This window comes from Phodopus roborovskii, unplaced genomic scaffold (genome assembly GCF_943737965.1).
Source record: "Phodopus roborovskii unplaced genomic scaffold, PHOROB, whole genome shotgun sequence".
Lineage (NCBI taxonomy): Eukaryota > Metazoa > Chordata > Mammalia > Rodentia > Cricetidae > Phodopus > Phodopus roborovskii.
The window spans coordinates 37,672,204-37,692,499 of NW_026125295.1; the positions used below are offsets into that span (position 1 = coordinate 37,672,204).

The window sequence follows — 20,296 nt, forward strand, 5'->3', positions numbered from 1 at the left end:
GAAGCTCTGGTTTCACAGATAACTTGAAAGAAGGTGTCTTTGAATGGCCTGGGACTTGAGAACAACAACAACCATCACAGCAAAAGCCAAGAATTGGTGACTAGGGGCAATGGGTGAGTTTCTTGTTTCAAAAATATGCCCTGCTGTTTTCACAGCTGCTTTTTTAAAATATATATTTTAAGTCCTGAATGGAATGAGTGAAATTCAGAAGCTAGCTTAATGAACTGTGGATCTTCACTGAGCTCTGCTAAAATCCCTTCTGTGCTGCAGTGGCCTGTTCACACATCTCTAACCAAGAAGTAAACTCACAATCTGCCTGCAAGTGATAGTGTCTGCTCAGGGCATGGGACTCTGCAAATCAGCTGGAATCATCTGTGGTAATACCACAGGTGTCTGCTTCTCTAATGCCAATAAAGAAAGTACTTTCTGTCTCCTTTTGAAACAGAAGTAAAAAGGCCACCCCACATTATTTCTTCATATTCTTCTCTCGCCTTTTATCTCTTGAGCAGTTCTCTTAATCTTCCATAGCTGCCCTAAAAGATTAACTACAATAGCAAGAAAATAGTTTAATGGTGTCCTCCCCATTCTTGCCCCTCAACCATACACTTGCTCCATCCTGGTCAACGCCCCCACCTAGTGGTTTAAATTGGCTAGTTTCCCTTCCCTTCCCTTCCAAATAGCTTTTAACTGAGCATGGTGGTTAATAAAATAGTCAAGGTTCCTGGTGTGGGTGGATGGAGTTAAAGAGGGGGAGCACTTTAAAATGTGGAGGACAAATGCTTAATCTGCTGGAGTTTCTGGCCTTAGGGAAAGGAAAAGAGGAAAAAACATTTTTTTTGTTTTGTTTTTGTTTTTCCATCTCCACAGCATCTCCTGCAATCCAGTTAAAACCCCTTAGTAAACCTCTTGAAGCTTGGATGTATTTTCTTCCCCACAATTGCTGTCAAATGAAAGTATAGTGATTTAGTTGACTGTTTTTGAGTCTCCTAGAACCTAACTGCTGAAAAACTGGATCTGAATTTGCCCAGCATCAATTATGAATTTAATCTACCATCATTTACTCATTCTAATTTTTGCCTGTCTGGATGGCTTAGAGGGCCAAGAATTCAGGGAACTTGGTTTGGGGCTATGTCACCTTAGGTAAAAGTCTCTTCCATAAGTCTGAAATTACTCCACTCTTAAAATTGGATGGGTTACAAGCACATGATCCTTGGCTCACATCTGAGACTGAATGATCTGAGTCTTTTAAAACACGCTTGCAGAGAACCCGATAAACTGAATTATACTGAGGCTTTTATTAGATCCATCCAACATACCAAACACAAACTTAGGCTCTTGGGACTTATAATGGAGACCGCTTAGTACTCAAGACAGAGAAGACACTGATTTTCACTTACAACTTTCGGCTAGTACATAAACCCACCATCCCTAACCCCCGTGTTTGGTGCTGTTCCGATTGGAGGAAAAAAAAACTAGCATAGAGAATCTACTCAGGGTTTGGAGACCTAGCTGCCATACTTACTGCCCTCTATGGCAGAATCACTATCGTTTCGTGGAGGGCAAAGTAGACAGTGTGATGAGTATAGGAATGAAGGCTCAAAAACCCCTTTATTTTCTCTTTCCTGGGCGGGCTAAGGGGAAAAACTTCCCTGGAAACTCGGGCACTGAGCAGCCAAATGTTTGATTTCGCGCGGAGTAGCTGGCTTTTCTTTACGACACTGTTTTAAGTCTTGCAGACAGCTTCTCTCCCGTTGACTCACGAAGTTAAAGGGGGAGGGTTGAATGACAAGCACAATTTTCTAAACGTAGATAGGGAAAAAAAAAATGTGTTTTTAATGTACTTAGCGTTAAGGATGTCTCAAAGCCCCAAGCGTGAAGTACAAAATGCAGAAATTGGCTGCTTCCTTCTAAGGCAGCTTCTCTGGCGCCTCCTTCCATCCTGGGTGTGGCCTTCGGTGTTGGGTTAGATTCCAGAAAGGAGAGTTCAGAGATTGGGGCTTGCTCCACCAACCACCAACCTCCAGGAGAGAGGGAGGTGGTGGTAGGCGGAAGCCTAGACCTGGATGCCTGCACTAAGTCTGTGGCAGCGACTAAGGGCGTGGGTTGACTGCGGAGCGCTAAGACTCAAAGCCCGCAGAGGAAAGAACAGGACGTCCCATTCCCCGTTCCCCGCCTGAAAGGCGACTCTGAGTGTCAGGGTCGGGAAAAGGGACAAGGTGAAGAAAACTGCGAGTGAGGGCGGTAGGACCCGGCGGGAGATTCTGTGGACAGGAATGGTACTGGGCGGGAGGAAAAGAGGGAGGGAGAGAGCAAAAGGGAAGGTGCTGTGCTGCCGGCGATTGCACTCGCCTCACTGCACGAGTTGCAAGGCCAGACCAGGCTGAACCCAGATAGTATAAAAGGAGCCCCGCTGGCTCTGAGGCTCACACCCAGTTCCCGGGCTGGGGCACGCTGGGTTCCTCCTGCTCTCCCAGACACCTGCCCCCTCCTGGTGTGCGGCTCCAGGTGCCCCAGCCCTGTGCGCCCCGCGGCATGGCTCCCAGCGGTGCAGCTGGAACCCTGGAGTTGGTGACGGCTGCAGCGTGGCTCGAGCAGCCGCAGCTCGGGCCCTCGAGTCTCCCCTCTGGTGGCCGCGTCTCCGCGGGGCAGCTCGCTGGTGTGACCAGTGCGTGAAAAAGGAGGGAGTGCAGAGCTCAGGCGCCAGGCGCGGCGCGGCGCGGCTCGCAGACTTCACAATCCCCAAGTCAGGCGGCGGCTACCGAAAGTGGCCCGGCTCCGGGCGGGGGGCGCGGGGCGGGCATGCAAGCCCAGGTCTCTGCACTGGTCTGTGAGCTTAGGTCTGCCCAACCAGGAAACTCCTGCGGGCGGAGTCTGCAGATTCCGGAGCGCCCGGGTTAGGAGAACCTGAGCCCTGAACAATTGGGGTAAGAGATCCCAGTTGACCTGAGACCCCTCCTCAAGCGGTACTTAGCTCTTCTCCACTGTTTGCCTCCAGGGAGCCTGAGCGGAGCTGGACTGGGTGGGCCAGTGTTCTAATCACCCGGGCGAAGACGGGGCGTGGAGAGGAGCTAGCAGACTCGGCAGCAGCGCCGGGCGCACTGGAAGTGCAGGGGACGCGCCCGCAGGCTTGGTAGCTGCGCCTGTGACCTCTCGTTTTGGCTAAGAACCTAGGCGGAGGAGTTACTGAGGAGCCCACGGACTGGCTAGGAAAAGGAGACAAGCCTGTGGTCTCCATGATCTTCCCATCCTCTCTTCTCTCCTTCGTCCGCTCCATGCTCAAGAGCTGCGCTCCGCTGCCTGGGCGAGGAGAGCCATGGAGGAGCAGGGAGTTCACTGCGCCCCTCCACCTCCTGCCGCCTCCCAGACAGGGGTACCTCTTGTCAACCTCTCCCACAACTGCAGCGCTGAGAGCCACATTTACCAGGACTCCATCGCCATGCCCTGGAAAGTCCTGCTGGTTGCATTGTTGGCTCTCATCACCTTGGCCACTACGCTCTCCAATGCCTTTGTGATCGCCACGGTGTATCGGACCCGGAAGCTGCACACCCCGGCTAACTACCTGATCGCCTCTCTGGCAGTCACTGACCTGCTCGTGTCCATCCTGGTGATGCCCATTAGCACCATGTACACGGTCAGTGGGCGCTGGACACTTGGCCAGGTGGTCTGTGACTTCTTCCTGTCGTCGGATATCACCTGTTGCACTGCTTCCATCATGCATCTCTGTGTCATAGCCCTGGACCGCTACTGGGCCATCACTGATGCCGTGGAGTATTCCGCTAAAAGGACTCCCAAAAGGGCGGCCATCATGATAGCGCTGGTGTGGGTCTTCTCCATCTCTATTTCGCTGCCACCCTTCTTCTGGCGTCAAGCCAAAGCCGAGGAGGAGGTGCTGGACTGTTTTGTGAACACAGACCACGTCCTCTATACAGTCTACTCTACGGTGGGCGCTTTCTATTTACCCACCCTGCTCCTCATCGCCCTCTATGGCCGTATCTACGTGGAAGCACGCTCTCGGATTTTGAAACAGACACCCAACAAGACCGGCAAGCGCTTGACCCGAGCCCAGCTGATAACAGACTCGCCTGGGTCCACGTCCTCGGTCACCTCTATTAACTCTCGGGCTCCCGATGTGCCCAGCGAGTCCGGGTCTCCAGTATATGTGAACCAAGTCAAAGTAAGAGTCTCAGACGCCCTGCTGGAGAAGAAGAAACTCATGGCCGCTAGGGAGCGCAAAGCCACCAAGACCCTAGGGATCATTTTAGGAGCCTTTATTGTGTGCTGGTTGCCCTTCTTCATCATCTCCTTGGTGATGCCTATTTGCAAGGATGCCTGCTGGTTTCACATGGCCATCTTCGACTTCTTCAATTGGCTAGGCTATCTTAACTCCCTCATCAACCCCATCATCTACACCATGTCCAATGAAGACTTCAAACAAGCATTCCATAAACTGATTCGTTTTAAGTGCACAGGTTGACTTATCAATGGCAGTGGGGTCGCCTAGGCGACCTTTGGAGACCAAGTTGGGTCTTTCCACAGGTAGGTCAAATCTTCTTTCCCTGTTACTGGGTGGAAGCAAGGCTCTCTCTGCTGGGCAAGGGCAATGGATCCTGAGAATCTGGGCAGCTCAGAGCACTCTGGAAGGTGAACTGCTCAAACTACTGCAAAGCTCCCATGCTGAGGAGGTTAACCTCCTCCTCTCAAAGTCCGGGCTCAGCACAGGTCCTTCTGCAACCAATCACACCAAAGGTTGCAACTTTTTAATGTTGATGATGGATGGGCTATCCCTGCCCTGTTTTGTGTCGTGGACATTGCCCTCTAAGCCAGTGGCACTTGTAGGTGTTGTCTGAAGCCTGTCTGGGACAGATCCACATAGAGCCTGGCAGTACTTGAACTAGACACTTACTCCCCTGTGCTTTGGGGAGAACATTGTGTCCCAGCTTAATTTTAGAACACTTACTTTGACATCCTCCAGTCTTCATTTTTTTTTTATTTAAATTTGGTTGGAGAAACTTGTGGATTTGGTGCTTCAAACACTAAATATGGCTTGGATGGCTCAGAGCAACCTTGAAGAGTTAAAGTGAAATTCTGATGCTAAGATCTCTATTTTTTATTACAATCAAAAAATATATGGGGGTGGTGGGTGGGAATGGGAGATGGGGAGTGTTACACTGAGGAGCGACACCTAAGATTGTTTGTTTTTTGCAGATTTCTAATTTTTTTAATTCCTGTTTCGTGATCATCAAACTACAACTCTAACAACTCAAACAAAACATAATGTGTGCTAGTGCCAAAGTCTGCAGGCTGCATTGTTTCCTAATCTCATGTACCAGTCATTTTACACACTTAAATCCCCACCAACAGAGGTTATGCTGGGTGAATCAGCCCAAACTGCTACTCTTAGAGGATCTTGGCAAATGGATTAGAGTTGTATACAGTTCCTTAACAAGAAAGTATCTTTATTCCTTATCCAATTCCGTGATATACGGAGAAGACTGATGAAAGAGATGCTATTTCTTATATAATTAAGGAATAAAGGGGGAGATAAGAGGTTGTATATTTTTGACTTGTAAAAAATTTTCAAATGCATGAGACGATTTTTGATAATCATTTGCACTCTCTCCCATCTGTGATCCCTTTGTGTGCAAATATATAAAGAAAATAAGAGAACAAGATTCCCTGTCTAGAAATCTTCACATTGCAGCCAGAACCCCCAAAACTATATTAAAGTGTGCCTGAGAAAAAGAGAGAGAGAGAAAGAAAGAAAGAGAGAGAGAGAGAGAGAGAGAGAGAGAGAGAGAGAGCTTGGGACTCTACCTTTTTTCCTTATTATTGAAGTTTGGGTAGGAGCAGCTAGAAAAAAAATAACATATTAGAAATTTAGAAAAACCGAGAGAGCCTGAAATTGAACCTATTTTCTTTATAATTCATAGAGCCAAGCCTCAGGCTTACTAAACAAACAACCAGGAAACTGGCAAGCCTTCTAGCCTTGGAAATGTTTTACTGACCTGCCATCTAAAATAATTGAAGTGTATCTCTCTTTCCAAGTTTCAGTGGCATTTGGTTATTTTTAATTCATGCAAAGGGGTACATACAGAAAATCACATACTAGAAGATGAAAATATATTGCACTTTCTTAAGAAGAGAAGCAGTTCTGAAGGGTCATCTGTACGAACAAATGTGTATGTGGAATGTTTAATATGCCAAAGAAGATTCACAGTCCTTGCTTCAGAGGCTGTCTGCACTTGAGACCTTTTGTCTGCAGAAGGAAGTTGTCTTTATAAAATGGATCCACTCCCTGTGTGAAGCTGCCCAGTCCAGATCATCAGACAATAGATGTAGTGAGCTGAATTTCACTGCTTGCCTACTGTGCAGACGTTCACACTGGGTAATGACTCTGAAAAGATGCTATTCAAAAGTTCACATGTACTGTAGGTAAAAAAGGGAATTTCAACAAACATTATACCTGATACTGGAGTAAGATAAAATCTTAGGCATTAGGTAATCCTATAGATTTCTGCTGGATCCCTAGTTTCTTTGTGCTTTGTGACATTTCTCCTGTGGAGGAATGCACATAGGGCATGATATTGATATTTGTTTTTATACTATTAATATGTTGGTCTTTTGTTTATGCACCTGTTTTCTTGGGGCCCAAGAGTCAATTAAGTGAACTTCTAAGAGCCTTAGGTAAAAAGTAACTGAAACAAATAGCCACTTACAAATGATTTCTTTATAGGGCACCTACAATGATTGTGTCATCTTGTTAACAAAACATGGTCAATTTAGTGAAATGGGTTGTTTGTCATTTTGTAAATCACTGACCTTAATTATTGCTTGAGTATTTGGCTGAAATGACTGAATTTGGGGCATCGTGTATCAAATAGAAGCTTGCAAACCTTTGTAGTGATAAGAGATCTAGGATCATCATCCAGCATTACACATGATTATGCAAGGTGTATATTCATCCCAGGGGTATGCAGATAGAACTGTTCAGCTCCTATTCAGTTACTACTGCATATGAGCATAATTTGTTTCATAAACTAGGAACATGGCTTTTTTGCAGAACATAAAATGGAAGATGGAAATATTTAACTTACATAGAAATGAAAATCTACTTTCATCGGCTATGGTAATAAGTACCATTTTCCATATTGTTTAATTGCACAAATTTTCACATAAGTATATGAATGTATTCTCATCTAAAAATGCCAATATTGTCTTGTGTTTGTAGGAACTTTAGAGTTTCCTTTTATAACGGACACTGCACCCATGGAATGAATGTTTAAAAAGTTTGACAAATTTCCTATAGAACAATATTGTTCACATTTCCTCTCTATTATCTTAGTTTTATCTTCTTTAAGTGGGAAGTACTGAGAGGATGGTAACTCACTCAAGCAGTAACGTCTCTGTGTATTTGATGGAGTTTTGTGTGTCTGAAATTGCCTTTGGTATTCCAGCTCTCAGAAAATGTGTAATTGGAAATTAAATTTAGGAAAATGATGAAATAAAAGTCCTTTTTGTGTTCCAAGAGTGTTTAGGAGTAGTTCTGTTATTATGGGAAGACTGGGCCACTTGATTCTGGGGCTTGAGCCTTCACGAGAGAATGAGTAGTGGCAGTTGGCAGTGTGCAGTGTGGTAGATTGATGTGCACTGCCATGGTTTGGAGAGTTCAGCTTATGTGTGTAGGAAGAGTTGGAAAGGGATTGTGTACTCTGAAAAGAGGGAAAGTTGCATCCACTATCAAGAAGTTTTCCAGGTCAGCATTTTTAAAGGAGGTTCTCCTCACAGTTCTGGAATCTGGAAGTTCCAGGGGTTCCATGTGGTGAATAAAACCCAAGATGACAGAAAGGAGAAACTGGGTGAAAACAGACATGGGTATGACATAAGGGTATGACACAATATCTAAAGACCCATGAAAGATCCAGAGAGATAACTTCTAGAGCCAGAATGTCTAAAGTTTCTATGATAAATGTAGATGGCAGAATATGGGGTTCTCTTTCCAAAATGCCTCCTAGATGTAAGTTGTTGCAAAGACTCAAAGTCTACACAAATTAAACTTCAGAAGGGGAGTGGGATTCAGAAATGGCACCTCCTCTTAGGTCTTATTTTGAAGGGCTTCCTTTGTAGGGATGCAATCTACATGTAGCATAGAAAATTGATATTTGAAAGGGTAGAAGGAGGAAGTTTCAATTAGCTGAAACGGGGACATCTTGTCTAAATTAGAATTGATTGAACTTAGTTGTTTCCCACAACCACCTCTCTTGGCTGGTGACTCCCAGTCCAAAGGGAAAAAGGAACACATAAGATGGTTACCAGCAGCTATAATGTCTATGTGAAATTGCCACATGCTTAGTTTCCTATAGCTTTCTTTTATTCACATTTAAACCTTCTTTCTCACCTTCTAGAGATTTATGGCTCTTTTCTCAGATCAAACATTCTCTGTCCATATCCACACCCTTTTCAGCACCTCATTTTCCTCTTTTAGTCATAGCCAACAGTGATGCCTATAGTTTTTATTTTAGCTCTAAAGAGCTGATTTGAAAGCCAAGAATGTTTTATTATATAAAGGGAAATTGTTGCTCCAAATGCGTGTGTGTGTGTGTGTGTGTGTGTGTGTGTGTGTGTGTGTAGGAGGCTATAGCTTTCAAGTGGAGCATCTCCTGAGGTTTTCAGAAGGGAAGGGTGTGGGAAGGAAATGGAGTTTCTGCAACTTGCAACAAAACCCACCCTGGGCATCCACCAGGGGGCAGAACGCCTCTGAATAGTCAGCCAATGGTGCTGCTCCCAGGTGAGGATGTTTCAGTTCTTGCTAGGTGCTTTGCATGTGACTTTAACTCTTCTGGGCTCAGTGAAAACAAAGCCCCCTGAGTCTAGACAGAGGGGTTTTATCACTGATACTAAAGTAGCAGATTTTTCAGAATTTAAAACTCAGGAAGGCAATTTTCCCAAAATACATTCCAAGTGTTTCTTCATATGTGCATAATCAATTATTTTCTTAGTTTAGCACTTAAAGTAGTTTGGCCTTTTACTAATATGGCACTGAGTGAATTCAGAAGAAGTTAAGAGAAAATATTTATTTCAAAATAATTCAAACGATTTAATTGAATATTTTTCATTAGGGATTTTCTCATCACTTTCTCCCTTCCTCCCTCTCTTCCCCCTCCCCCTCCCTTCTTTCCTTTTTAACTCCTTTGGTGTAATGTTAATATACCCATAATTCAAAGGTATAGCACTTGCCATTTAAAGACATGTCTGTTCTTTTTTTTATAGAAGCAAAGTATACATTCAGGGCAGCCTTTCCCAGAAGGCTAAATCTTTAAGTCTGTGCATTCTTGGTATTTATGTCAACATCATAATAAATGCCAATAGAGTATTGGATATCAGAAAGATGATTTTTACAGAAGCAGACGGATCATAACAAGTAAGCAAACAGATGCTGTGGTACCACTGCTGCTGGCCATCAACATGGCCTTTATTAGCATCTTCATTGTCAGCAGCAGGCCATTATCTATTATCTATGTGCCATTACATCTGTGGATTAAATTGAAATTTCAAAGGAAACATCCACATTTTAGGATTATACTAGCAATTGGGCCAACTGACGAAGAAAGTGACTTAACAACATTCTAAATACAGTCTCTAAAGGAAAATTCCCATTTCCTTTAGTTATTTGCACACACCACCACAAAACACACATCTTTTTAAAGCTGTTAACCAGCAATCTAAGAATGGGTTTGTAATAGCTCCTGTACCAGAACTGAGCAGATGGCTATGGAAGGATTCATTTATGATAAATCCTTTAAAATATTACACATGCCTTACTTTAATGATGCAAGCAGGCATGATTCACTTCCTCCCTGACTCTGTGGGAACATACCACACATGGGTATGGTTAGTCCTCCTGTTTGGGGATGACCAGCTTTCAGAATATCTCTTGCTCCAAAGTATGATGGCCATCGTGGTTATGTGCCAACTGTGACAGAACAGGGTAGGAGATCTTGTCAACTAGTAAAAGACTTGTGCCCAGGGTGTTTTGTAGGTACTTCTGTGTGTGCTGCTTAATTCAGGGTGTGGCAAGTCTCTCTACAATTAAAGTCTTCACTAGTTGAACACCTTGGCATGAACATTATATCAGGGATTCATCTTTTCACCCAAGCCATGCCCGTGTGTCAGGTCCTCCAGTCCCTCCAACTTTGCCCTATCTCTCTGGGTTTTTCCAGAGATTGCTGTATGATGAGATAATCACATAGGAGGCAGTTGATAACTTCCTGATAACATGGAAGCACTCAAGAAGAAATCCAAGAAAGACCCAACTAAATGCATGTTTGGTAATCATGGACAAGTCCCTCTGTAATACACCATACTCATCCCAATGTTTTCTGGTAAGAACTATGGTATTGCAAGTGTTTTAACTAGAGTTGTATATTTTATTTATCAACTGAACTTCATTTTTTTAAAAAAATCTTTGTTCAGACCCAATTTCTTTCATTCTTTTTTTCTTTTTTATGGGGGAGGGGTGCTGAATAGATGCTTATTCAGGGAAAAGCAACTTACATCAGAGACAAATGATCACCAGCAGGTTCCTGGTCCTAAGGATGCCTCCAGATGCACTTCTATGCCCATGCTGCAAGCAAGAGAGTGAGCTTCAGGGCTCCTTCCCCAGACCTAGTTCCCCCAGGTCATGTCTGCCTCTGTCCCCACCCCCAATGAGCATCAGACTCAATTTCTTATGATTGAACTATATAACGAAAACCAAGCCTAACTTATTTTAAAATTTCTGCCCAGATAGTGCTCATCTATGGCCAAAGTTGAGATTCACTGGTGATGTGTATATACTGCTCTTAATATGAAGCTTAGCACGCACAGGCTGTATGCCTGTGACGATCCTAGGAAAAATGAGAAGTCAAGACATTTGATTTTTCACAATGCTATTTCCCATAACTAAATGGGCACATGACTCACTTGAGGAGTTGGCTTAGAGGAAGCACAGCAGACTTCAATTCAGTGGGTCTGGAGAGGGCTGACACTTTGTGGCTATATGACTCTGTTTTGTGGGGAGTATGATGAGACTGATCCAGGGATACCTTGGCATCATAGAGGTCTCCAGGAAAACCTAGGTTGTCTTAGTCACAGAGGTAAGTGGAGGAGCAACTGTTCCTTATGTGTATAAACAAAAACCACACAAAATGTGCAGGTAGATTTGCCTTTCTTGTTTCCTAGGTCTATCTACATGATACTTAATTTCAGCAACTGTTAAATGTTCCCACTGAAATAAATGTTTTCTACTGAAGCTATACATCTATCCTAAAAGAAGCAGTTCACTCTTGCATGTGAATCAGCAAACATGTCTGACCTCAATACAGCCCTTGGTTTTTAAACTATTTTTAACTATGAGATTTGCCTTCAGAAAAAGATGAAAAAACATTAGTGAAAGTACAAATGGTAAAACACAAATTTAAAAAGGAAATAATAATTCTTAATATCTAGCAAAAACTTCTATTCCCTTCATAATGTTTTATTTGTTACAATTGGATTGCTCTTTTTATACAAAGCCATGCAGACATTTACATATTATACATATATTTGTATTTTGTAAATACAATTATTTATTTTTATCTCTTGTTATTATGTTTTAGAGACTTCCAAGCATTTATGTTAATAATTAAGCATTTATGTTCCTATCCTACAAGAGCTAGCACTTTTTTTATCAATGTATATTGCTTATATAAAATAATGGCTTTCATTATAACATTATGCATATATTTTGTATTTTTCTCACCTCACCATGTTGTTACCCTCTCTTGTCTTCATGCTCCTCTTGCTGGTTCTTTTCTTTTCAGATAATCTCCCTCCTATATTCATATATATATATATATATATATAGTCATTCTCATATACATATATATACACACACAGTCACTCACATACACACTGACATACACACACACTCACATACATATACTCACACACAGGCACACTTGTACACACACACACAGACAGACAAATCTGGATTCTGCAACATTTTTGTGTCACAGAAACTCCTTGCCACTTTTTATTCTCCAAATAAGAACCAAGGAATCCAGTTTCAGAAAGCATTTTTGAGTTATCATTGTCTGTGAGTACTTGAAGCTAAGAAAACAGTGCTATCCAGTGTGTATTTTCATTCCATATTACAAAATGCAGTTCACAACCTCCCATTTGGCATGCTTCATGTACGATTATGACCTTCATGCTGGATTCCAGCAAAGCTGCATGACTGACAATTTTGTTTTCGAAGTTCAGAAAGGAGCTAACACCACTGGGTACTGACTTAAACACCGTCCATTACTCAGTCCTGACAGTATTATTGTGAGGATGAATTGCTTCCCTTATTATATTATTAACATAGTGGTGAATTAGGTATTCCAGCAATTCCAACTGGTAATTCAATTTAGATAATTATAATTATAATTACAGCCCCAGCAAGATAATTTGCATCCAGACTAGGAATAGATACTGTATGATTTTTGTCTGTTTATGTGAGAAAACTATTTTCTGATGGATAGGGCTTTATGGAATTTATGGGTAAATTGTACTGTAATATTATATGTGGAGAACCCAGATTTCCTCTTGAGTTGGTCCCCAAATTCCTGGCCTCACCCTGTGTTTGACTATAGCCTCCACCAGCCATTGCACATTTGGTGCCCACTGATCCTTCCAAAAATGTGATGCATAAAAATATGATTGTAACTGCGTGCTATAGCAATATTAAGCACAGGTGTTTATTCTCTGTAAGGTCCTGGTAGGTGTGCCCCTCTGTGGAAAGTTACTGGCAGACATTTCTCCAGAACTTGGGAACCCAAGCCATTTTCTCTATTTTTAAATTAAGTCAAATTTCTAAGGAAAAGCCAATTCAGGGACAAGTTGTTTTCAAATAGTGCAGTTTTCTTTGATTTCTTTTTTCTTTTTCATAACATAGCTGTGCTTTCTCAATGCTTATACTTTTGTTTTTCTTTTACAGTTGGGTGTTTTATCAATTCAATTACTTTTTAAAAGGATTTTCGTGAATTATTTTTTCCTTCCCTGGAGACCTCCCTCCAAACCCTAAAATACTATGCAAACAGCCGGAAAAAAAAAAAAAAAAAAAAAAAAAAAAAACAGAAAACAAAAAACAAAAAAAAGGACAGATTCCTGGGGGAAAATATTCATAAAAATGACTTAAAATACATGTGTAGGCCAGACATAGAAGAAAGGTCTGCTTTTGTTAAGGAGTGATTACTGCAGTAATGAAAAGGCAAGGATGGGAAGGAAGCCCCCTGTGGCTTGGAGGAAATGCTGCTCAAAATACTATTATGTATCCAACCATTATCCTTTGTTTCACATGAAAGACAAGAGAATACAAGATACAGAAATTAGAAAGAACTTGTAATTACAATCCAGACCAGAACGACTTGTACATGACCTCAGCCTTCAAGTATTAGTCTCCTTGTGTAAATGCGGGCATGGCATGCCCTGCTCTATTTGTGAGCACCCTGAAGATAACAGAAGCTACCAAGCAGTCCTGGGCCACAAGGCTCTTAGAGCTTCCTAGGCATTCATTAAATGCCAGTTTCCTGCTGTTCAGACAAAGAAAAACAGGTGCTGAATGGCATTTGAAGTCAGCAGAACATTTTATTTTCGAGGAGTTACCTATTTTATTTTTTAAAAATTAGCATGCAAAGTACTAGGTTTGCTTGTGCAGCATTTGGAAGCAAAATTGGTCTTTTTTGGTTCTCCTTCCTTTCGGTGCTGTCCCTTGGTATGATGCTACCCCTAGAAGCCTCCTTGCTGCTTTCATTCTTAGCAACTTGGGTTTTGGAACAAGTGATCTAATCTCTAAACACTTCAGTGTTCTCTCTAAACAGGACTAAGAGATCTATCTTAGAAGACTAGCAAGAGGACTACATTATTAGTATTATGTAAACAGACACCAGAGATAGTTTCTGAAGCAAGGCAGCTCCTTAGCAGATCTCCCTTCTCTTTATCCTGCTTCCAGGAGGCCACTGTCAAGCACTGTCTGTCTCAAGGCTGTCCTGGTTAAAATCCCATTTCTAGTTGGAAGTGAGATTTGTAGAACTTTGTGAGGTCAGACCAGTTTTATTGATCCTGTTTAGAAATTGCTGATGTGCTGTGATTCAAAAAATAAATAAATAAATAAATAAAATAAAAAAAGGTGCTTTTTTCAATAATCTATCATCTATCCTTATCTTTGTGATTCTAAATAATGTTAATGGACTAAATATTGTAATTATAGTTCTTAATAACTTTTTTGTTATATGTAATTTTACCACATTAAACTTAAAAACCCTTCTTTTTTTTAAGACAGAAAAGAGATGATGGGGAATGTTCTTCTGTATATATGTTTGTCTTATTGGTTGATGAATAAAACACTGATTGGCCAGGCAGGAAGGGATGTAGCATGGCAGATACTGCCACTAGCTAACCATAGAAGTCTGGAGGTCTGTACAGACAGGCAGGAAGTGATGTAGCTGGGCAGAATCAGAATCTAAGCAAGGAAAAAACAGGAAATTTCTCTCTTTTATGCAAAGATGTAGTCAGCAAAGGAGATGCATGACCAGCATTCCCGGTAAGCCAGGGCCATGTGGAAATACTTAGATTGATTGAAATCAGTTAATATTTAACACAGAGCTATCTACTAAGAAGCCATAGCTAATGGCCAGCAGTTTCATAATTTAAAACACAGTGCTATTTTCTGGCTGGTGTTTTTTTTTTTTTAAATTAAAGGACATCTTTTTACTTATTTTAAATAACACGTAGTTCTTGAAGTTTTAACACCTTACATCATGCATCATCCTTAATACAAGTTAGTTTTTTCATGTTATAGTTCATTTGGGTCTATAATGTTGAAATGGTGTGGCTTTGCACATAAAAGAATAAGAAATGATAGTTTGTGCTTTGTAATATATTTGTAGACAAGTATAGATGCAAGGCAACTTTTGTAGGAGCTTAGGGGAGAGTGAAATTAAATAAAAAGAAAATAAGACCTTATCTCTCTGTACTATTATGGGTGGTGATATATGATATATGTATATTTTAGACTCAATATTTCCATAAGAATTTTCTTTTTAGATATCATGAGTACTCAAGTCTAGAATAGAAAAGACTAATTTGTGATGGTGAATATGTCAGTATATTCCAGACCCAGAACATATAAGCCCTCCAGCTGTGATCTCTGATGGTCACCATGCATTTCTGAGCTTTTGGAGTGGCTGTCCAACATTTGTTGCTCTGAGCAGATGACTCTTGCTGACACATGGTGCTTTTCTTCCTTGTAGAAGCTGTCTTGCTCAGGTGGCACAAATGCATGCCAAGTAGTTATATGTCCCCAGTAATCCAAAACACTAGGCAGAAGCAACAAAATCATTTTAAAGGTCAGTTAGCTTGCACTTAGTCAAATCTATTTTCACTTTTTGACTACATCAGTTACCAGTGATATCTGTAAGACTCAGATATTTGCTATAGCATCTTCTGCAGCTGAGCACCTCAATGTGGGTGGACCAGCCAGAGACGTTTCATTACACAAAGCAGATCACCTGCCTTCATGAAATGATATCTGATACTTCAAACCAAAAGGAGAGTAAAAGTAAGCCCCTGGGGACAGCATTAGTTAATGTTTTTGTGTCCTTATTTTAGCAAAATCTGTTTTTCCCTTAAAAAGTATACCAATAAGTATATAGTAAATAAAAAACTCAGCTCTGTAAGGTGAGAATCCAGTTGCTCTGTCAAGAAAGAGAGCAAGGCTGTTTGTATCACAATGATGTTGCTCTGCCCCTTCCTGCCTCTGCAGAATCAGCTGTGGCTGTGGCCCATCATTCCTTATAGAAGTTATATCAACCTCTTGGTTCACGGAGATAAGGGCTTCTCAACCTTGGTGTTATTGACATTTTGGTGACAGCACTCTTTTATGCGGGCAGTCTTCTGCATTTTAGAAACTTGACAGCTTCAGCTCTGCCCTAGATATCAGAAGCCACCCCACCCTCTACTCTACCATCAGGACATCAAAAATGACCTTTGATGGGAAATATGAACAAGCCAATAAACAAACCAACAAACTGTAGAGAACATCAGAGGCAAAGAAACATTAGAAACAGCAGAAAATCTGTTTACGTATCTGGGCCATTTTTTCTCCTTTCTTTTCACATGTGTGTGATATGTATATGTACATGTGTGTGCATGTGTTTGCTCAGAAGTCATGTTTGGACTCTATAATTTTTTTCCTGTTAACTTTTCTTGAATTCTATTTTAAAATGCTTCCATATATTATTTAAAAATATATGGATGATGTGTCTTGGCCACACTCACATTTGTCCCCTCCAAATTATCCCAAGAATCTTTAATATCTTGCCCTCCCAACATTCTCTTTCTTTTCTCCAGGTTTTTTTTTTTGTTTGTTTTGTTTTGTTTTTTTTTTTGAAGGCACAGATTCCATCAGTGAACCAAGGACTCAACATTTTGGCTACACTGGCTTGTCAGCAAGTCCCAGGCCTGAGTTATAGAGAGACAGGTTCCTGCAACTACATTTTAAACATTAATACAAAAATCTGAACTCAGGTCCCTATATATATTTCAGCAAGCACTTTTCTGATTGAGCTATCTTCCCCGGTCCTTTGAGTCATTTCTTATGCCAAAATATTGGTGGTATTATTCAGATAATTGATAAGTATTTTTCATTATGTAGACACACACAAAGGAATTTGCTCAACTGTACATAATGCAGAGATTCTTAGAGAGGTATCCATGGGACTCTAGAAACTTCATGGTAGCCATAATGGGACATTTGGACCCCAAACAATGGCCCTCATTGGCTCACTTATTTGAATGCTTGTTCTGCATTGGTGGAACTATTTTGTAAGGTTTAGGAGGTGTGGCTTTGTTGGAGGAGGTGAGTCATTGGAGGTGGGATTACAGATCCCAAAAGCCCATGCCATTCCCAGTTCTCTCTCTCTCTCTCTCTCTCTCTCTCTCTCTCTCTCTCTCTCTCTCTGAATCCTGGTTGTGTCTCAATGTACAAACTCCCAGCTGATGATCAGCACCATGACTGCCTGCCTGCCCATCATGATGGGCATGTGCTCACTCTCTAAAATTGTAAACAAGATCCCAATCATATGCTTTCATTAAGTTGCCTTGGTAATGGTGTAATAGTAATAGTAATAGTAACCCTACTAAGGCAGTCCACTTGTCCATGTGTGTATGGCATGAATTATGTCATTCTTCATTTATCCCATTTTCTCCCCTCCCTCCACTTTTTCCCCTAAAGTTTCTCTCTGATTTGGGTATGCCTTTTAGGTAGATTAGCTGGCATATGTATCCCCAAGGTCTGCTATTCCCCCACATCTCCCTATATGGAATTGCATTGAATATCTCTGAAATCAGCTTTTACATAAAAGCTAAGGACACAAATTCAGTTCCTCACGATTGACCAGTAAGTAATTAATCCTCTAGGCAAACTCCCAGCTAATTTGCTGATCCATATCATTATTTGGCCAAATATCATATAGACTATGATAGTGGGGACACAGCAGTGGAAGAGGAAGAGAGTTAAGAAGTCTCATAGAGGAACATAAAAGAGTATTTAGCCTGCAATTGTCCTTCGGATTTAGTGTCAATTACTGCTTTACCTCAAGGCCATGTAAAGTCCTGTACACTTGATAAGTACTCAACAAATGAATGAATGCTTTATTTTGCATAATGATGCTCAGTACATTTAATTTACTAATACTCCTTTAGTTTTAAATACATAACCGATAGAATTATTTCTTTATATATCTGCTCTAAGATACCAACAGAACCTGAATAATCAGAAATGACTCAAGGCCATAACTTACTTAAGGAGAAAACACACTAATACATCTAGAAGATTTTCTGTTAGAAAGTTCACAACTAAGGATCAAGTTACTTAAAAGCCAAGTACCTCTTAGCATCAGAAAGCAAAGTCAAAAGGACAGCTTACTCTCTGAGCTTTCTGTATAGCTGTAGTTTTGTTTTCATTAAATGTATTCAATACTAATTTCTACATTTTAGTCTTTCATAGTATTACACTTTTCTTCTGGAATGAGTACAGTATTTCTAAGGGAATGAGGCATTGTGGACCGAAGTTTCTGTCCTGCCCAGTCCCACAGCACTTTTAGTCTCAAATAAACACACAGAGGCTTATATTAATTATAACCCATTTGGCTGATGGCTAAGGCTTCTTATTGGCTAGCTCTTTCTTAATTATTAACCCATTTCTATTCACTTATGTATTTCCATGAGGACTTGGCTTACTGGAGAATGCCCAGGCATCCTACCTTCCTGGTAGCTACATGGCATCTCTCAGGCAACTCACTCTCTGCATTCTTCTTCCCAGAATTCTCCTAGCCAGATAGCACTATTTATATTTCCTGTCTGGCTACACCCTGCCTGTCCACTGGCCGAAACAGCTTTTTTCATCAAGCAACAAGAGAAACACATATTCACAACATACAGAAGGGCATCTCCATCAAGGTGTTATTTGAGGAGTGTATGGGAAGAATTCCTGAGTACTCAATGGAGTACTTTATTGTGATGGCTGGAACCTTCTGGGGTGGTGGTTCTCAACTTGTGGGTTGAGACCTATTTGGGAGTTGGATGACACTTTTGGAGGGACACATACTAGGTATCCTGCATGTTGAATATTTACATTTTGATTCATAACAGTAACAAGATTATAGTTGTGAAGTGCAATGAAATAATTTTATGGTTGGGGGTCACCACAATATGAGGACTATATTACTGGCTTATAGTATTAGGAAAGCTCAGAGCCATTGTTCTAGGGTCAAGGTGGTAAATGGAATGGGAATTATTATCTGAAGGAAGGAATTATTTGACTCTTTGCTCATCCAGGTTTCCCAATGAGCCTCTGATCCACAAGACAAATTGAGTGAAAATGAGACTGATGAGGACCAGAGCACTTGTGTGGGTGGAGGGTTCCTGGTTCAGTTATGCAGATACAACAAAGCCTTAGAGGATACTACCTCACTCAGATTCCAAAGGTGGAGGCTTCTCATCCCTGTTTTACTGAAAGAACCCTTATACAGACTGGGATGAAGATAGTCTTAAATGTCTTCCTTTACTCATTTTCAAAATAAATATTTTTCAATTACAATACAAAGTAATTTTTATCAGGCACGTTTATGTCAGTAAGGCCTGATTTCTATGCAAGGTTAGTACTTTTTTCCCTCATATGATTTCAGCATTAATACCAGCATCATAGTAGTAGACACAGCAGTAAATTTTGGTAGCCTGAATAATTACTTTTGATGTGCATATTGGATTGACTGAATTTACTTAATACGGACATGTTTTTACTTCTTTCTCTTCTCGTGGACTCAATGGATCAAAAAATTGAGCAACTGTCAAATGATAAGAAGATGGTACTAGGTGGCTGAGGTGTGGAGAAAAGGAAAATGACCCCTCTGCCATGCTGACTGACACTGACTATAGCTATTTAGGGCTGTTCTCTCTGATGGCAGAAATACTCAAAGAAAGGAGAAAGATTAAGACAGATCAGGTTATTCTGGTGAGCTTAATTGTTTTGATATCAAATTGATTTCTTGGTGTTGCAAAACGAGAAGGCAGTGTAAGAACAGAAGGAAAAGGCAGGAAAAACCATGTGGAGAATTGGTGGCCTTCCTTCATCTATCATCCACATTCCCAACTGAGTGTTGGAGAAATAAATTGTCATCTCTTCTCTCAATGATTCAGGTCATGAACAATGGAAGAAGAAACTAAACTCTGTAAAAATCAGCTTGTTATCTACACTAGTGAAGTCCCAGGAGGCCAGCGTTTTTAGTTATACAGTGGGTAGCTTCCTACTCCTGAGACCCCTCCTATGTTCTTGGCTCTCACTGTCAAATAACAGTGATGCTTGGGTCTCTGGCAAGCATATATGACTTTCTAAAGCACATATACTATTTTATTATGTGGGTGTCAAGATAAAAGAATCTTATTGAGAGCTGGGCATTGGTGGTGCACGCCTTTAATCCTAGTACTTGGGAGGCAGAGGCAGGCAGATCTCTGTGAGTTTGAGGCCAGCCTGGTCTATAGAGCAAGTTCCAGGACAGGCTCCAAAGCAATACAAAGAAACTCTGTCTCTAAAAACAAATCTAAAAAAAAAAAATCTTACTAAGTATGCAAGGGCACCCATTGTTATACCTGGAGATATTTATCTTTCTATGTAACTGTGGAGATACAAAAAAATCAAAATCCCCTGTTCCAAGACAAACACTTGTAGCTACTTACT

At 41.1% G+C, this 20,296-nt stretch overlaps 1 protein-coding gene across 1 annotated transcript; it reads left to right on the top strand.

Moving 5' to 3' along the window:
- The first annotated feature begins 1,974 nt into the window (after positions 1-1,974).
- Positions 1,975-5,406, top strand: Htr1b (5-hydroxytryptamine receptor 1B). The gene is made up of 2 exons (XM_051173074.1): positions 1,975-2,216; positions 2,996-5,406. The coding sequence occupies exon 2, from the start codon at positions 3,314-3,316 to the stop codon at positions 4,472-4,474; it is 1,161 nt and encodes a 386-aa protein (XP_051029031.1). The 5' UTR covers positions 1,975-2,216; positions 2,996-3,313; the 3' UTR covers positions 4,475-5,406.
- The last annotated feature ends 14,890 nt before the right edge of the window (positions 5,407-20,296 follow it).

Excerpts from the sequence above, each read along its gene's own strand:
- Htr1b (XM_051173074.1), top strand. The coding sequence starts at position 3,314 with ATGGAGGAGCAGGGAGTTCACTGCGCCCCTCCACCTCCTGCCGCCTCC.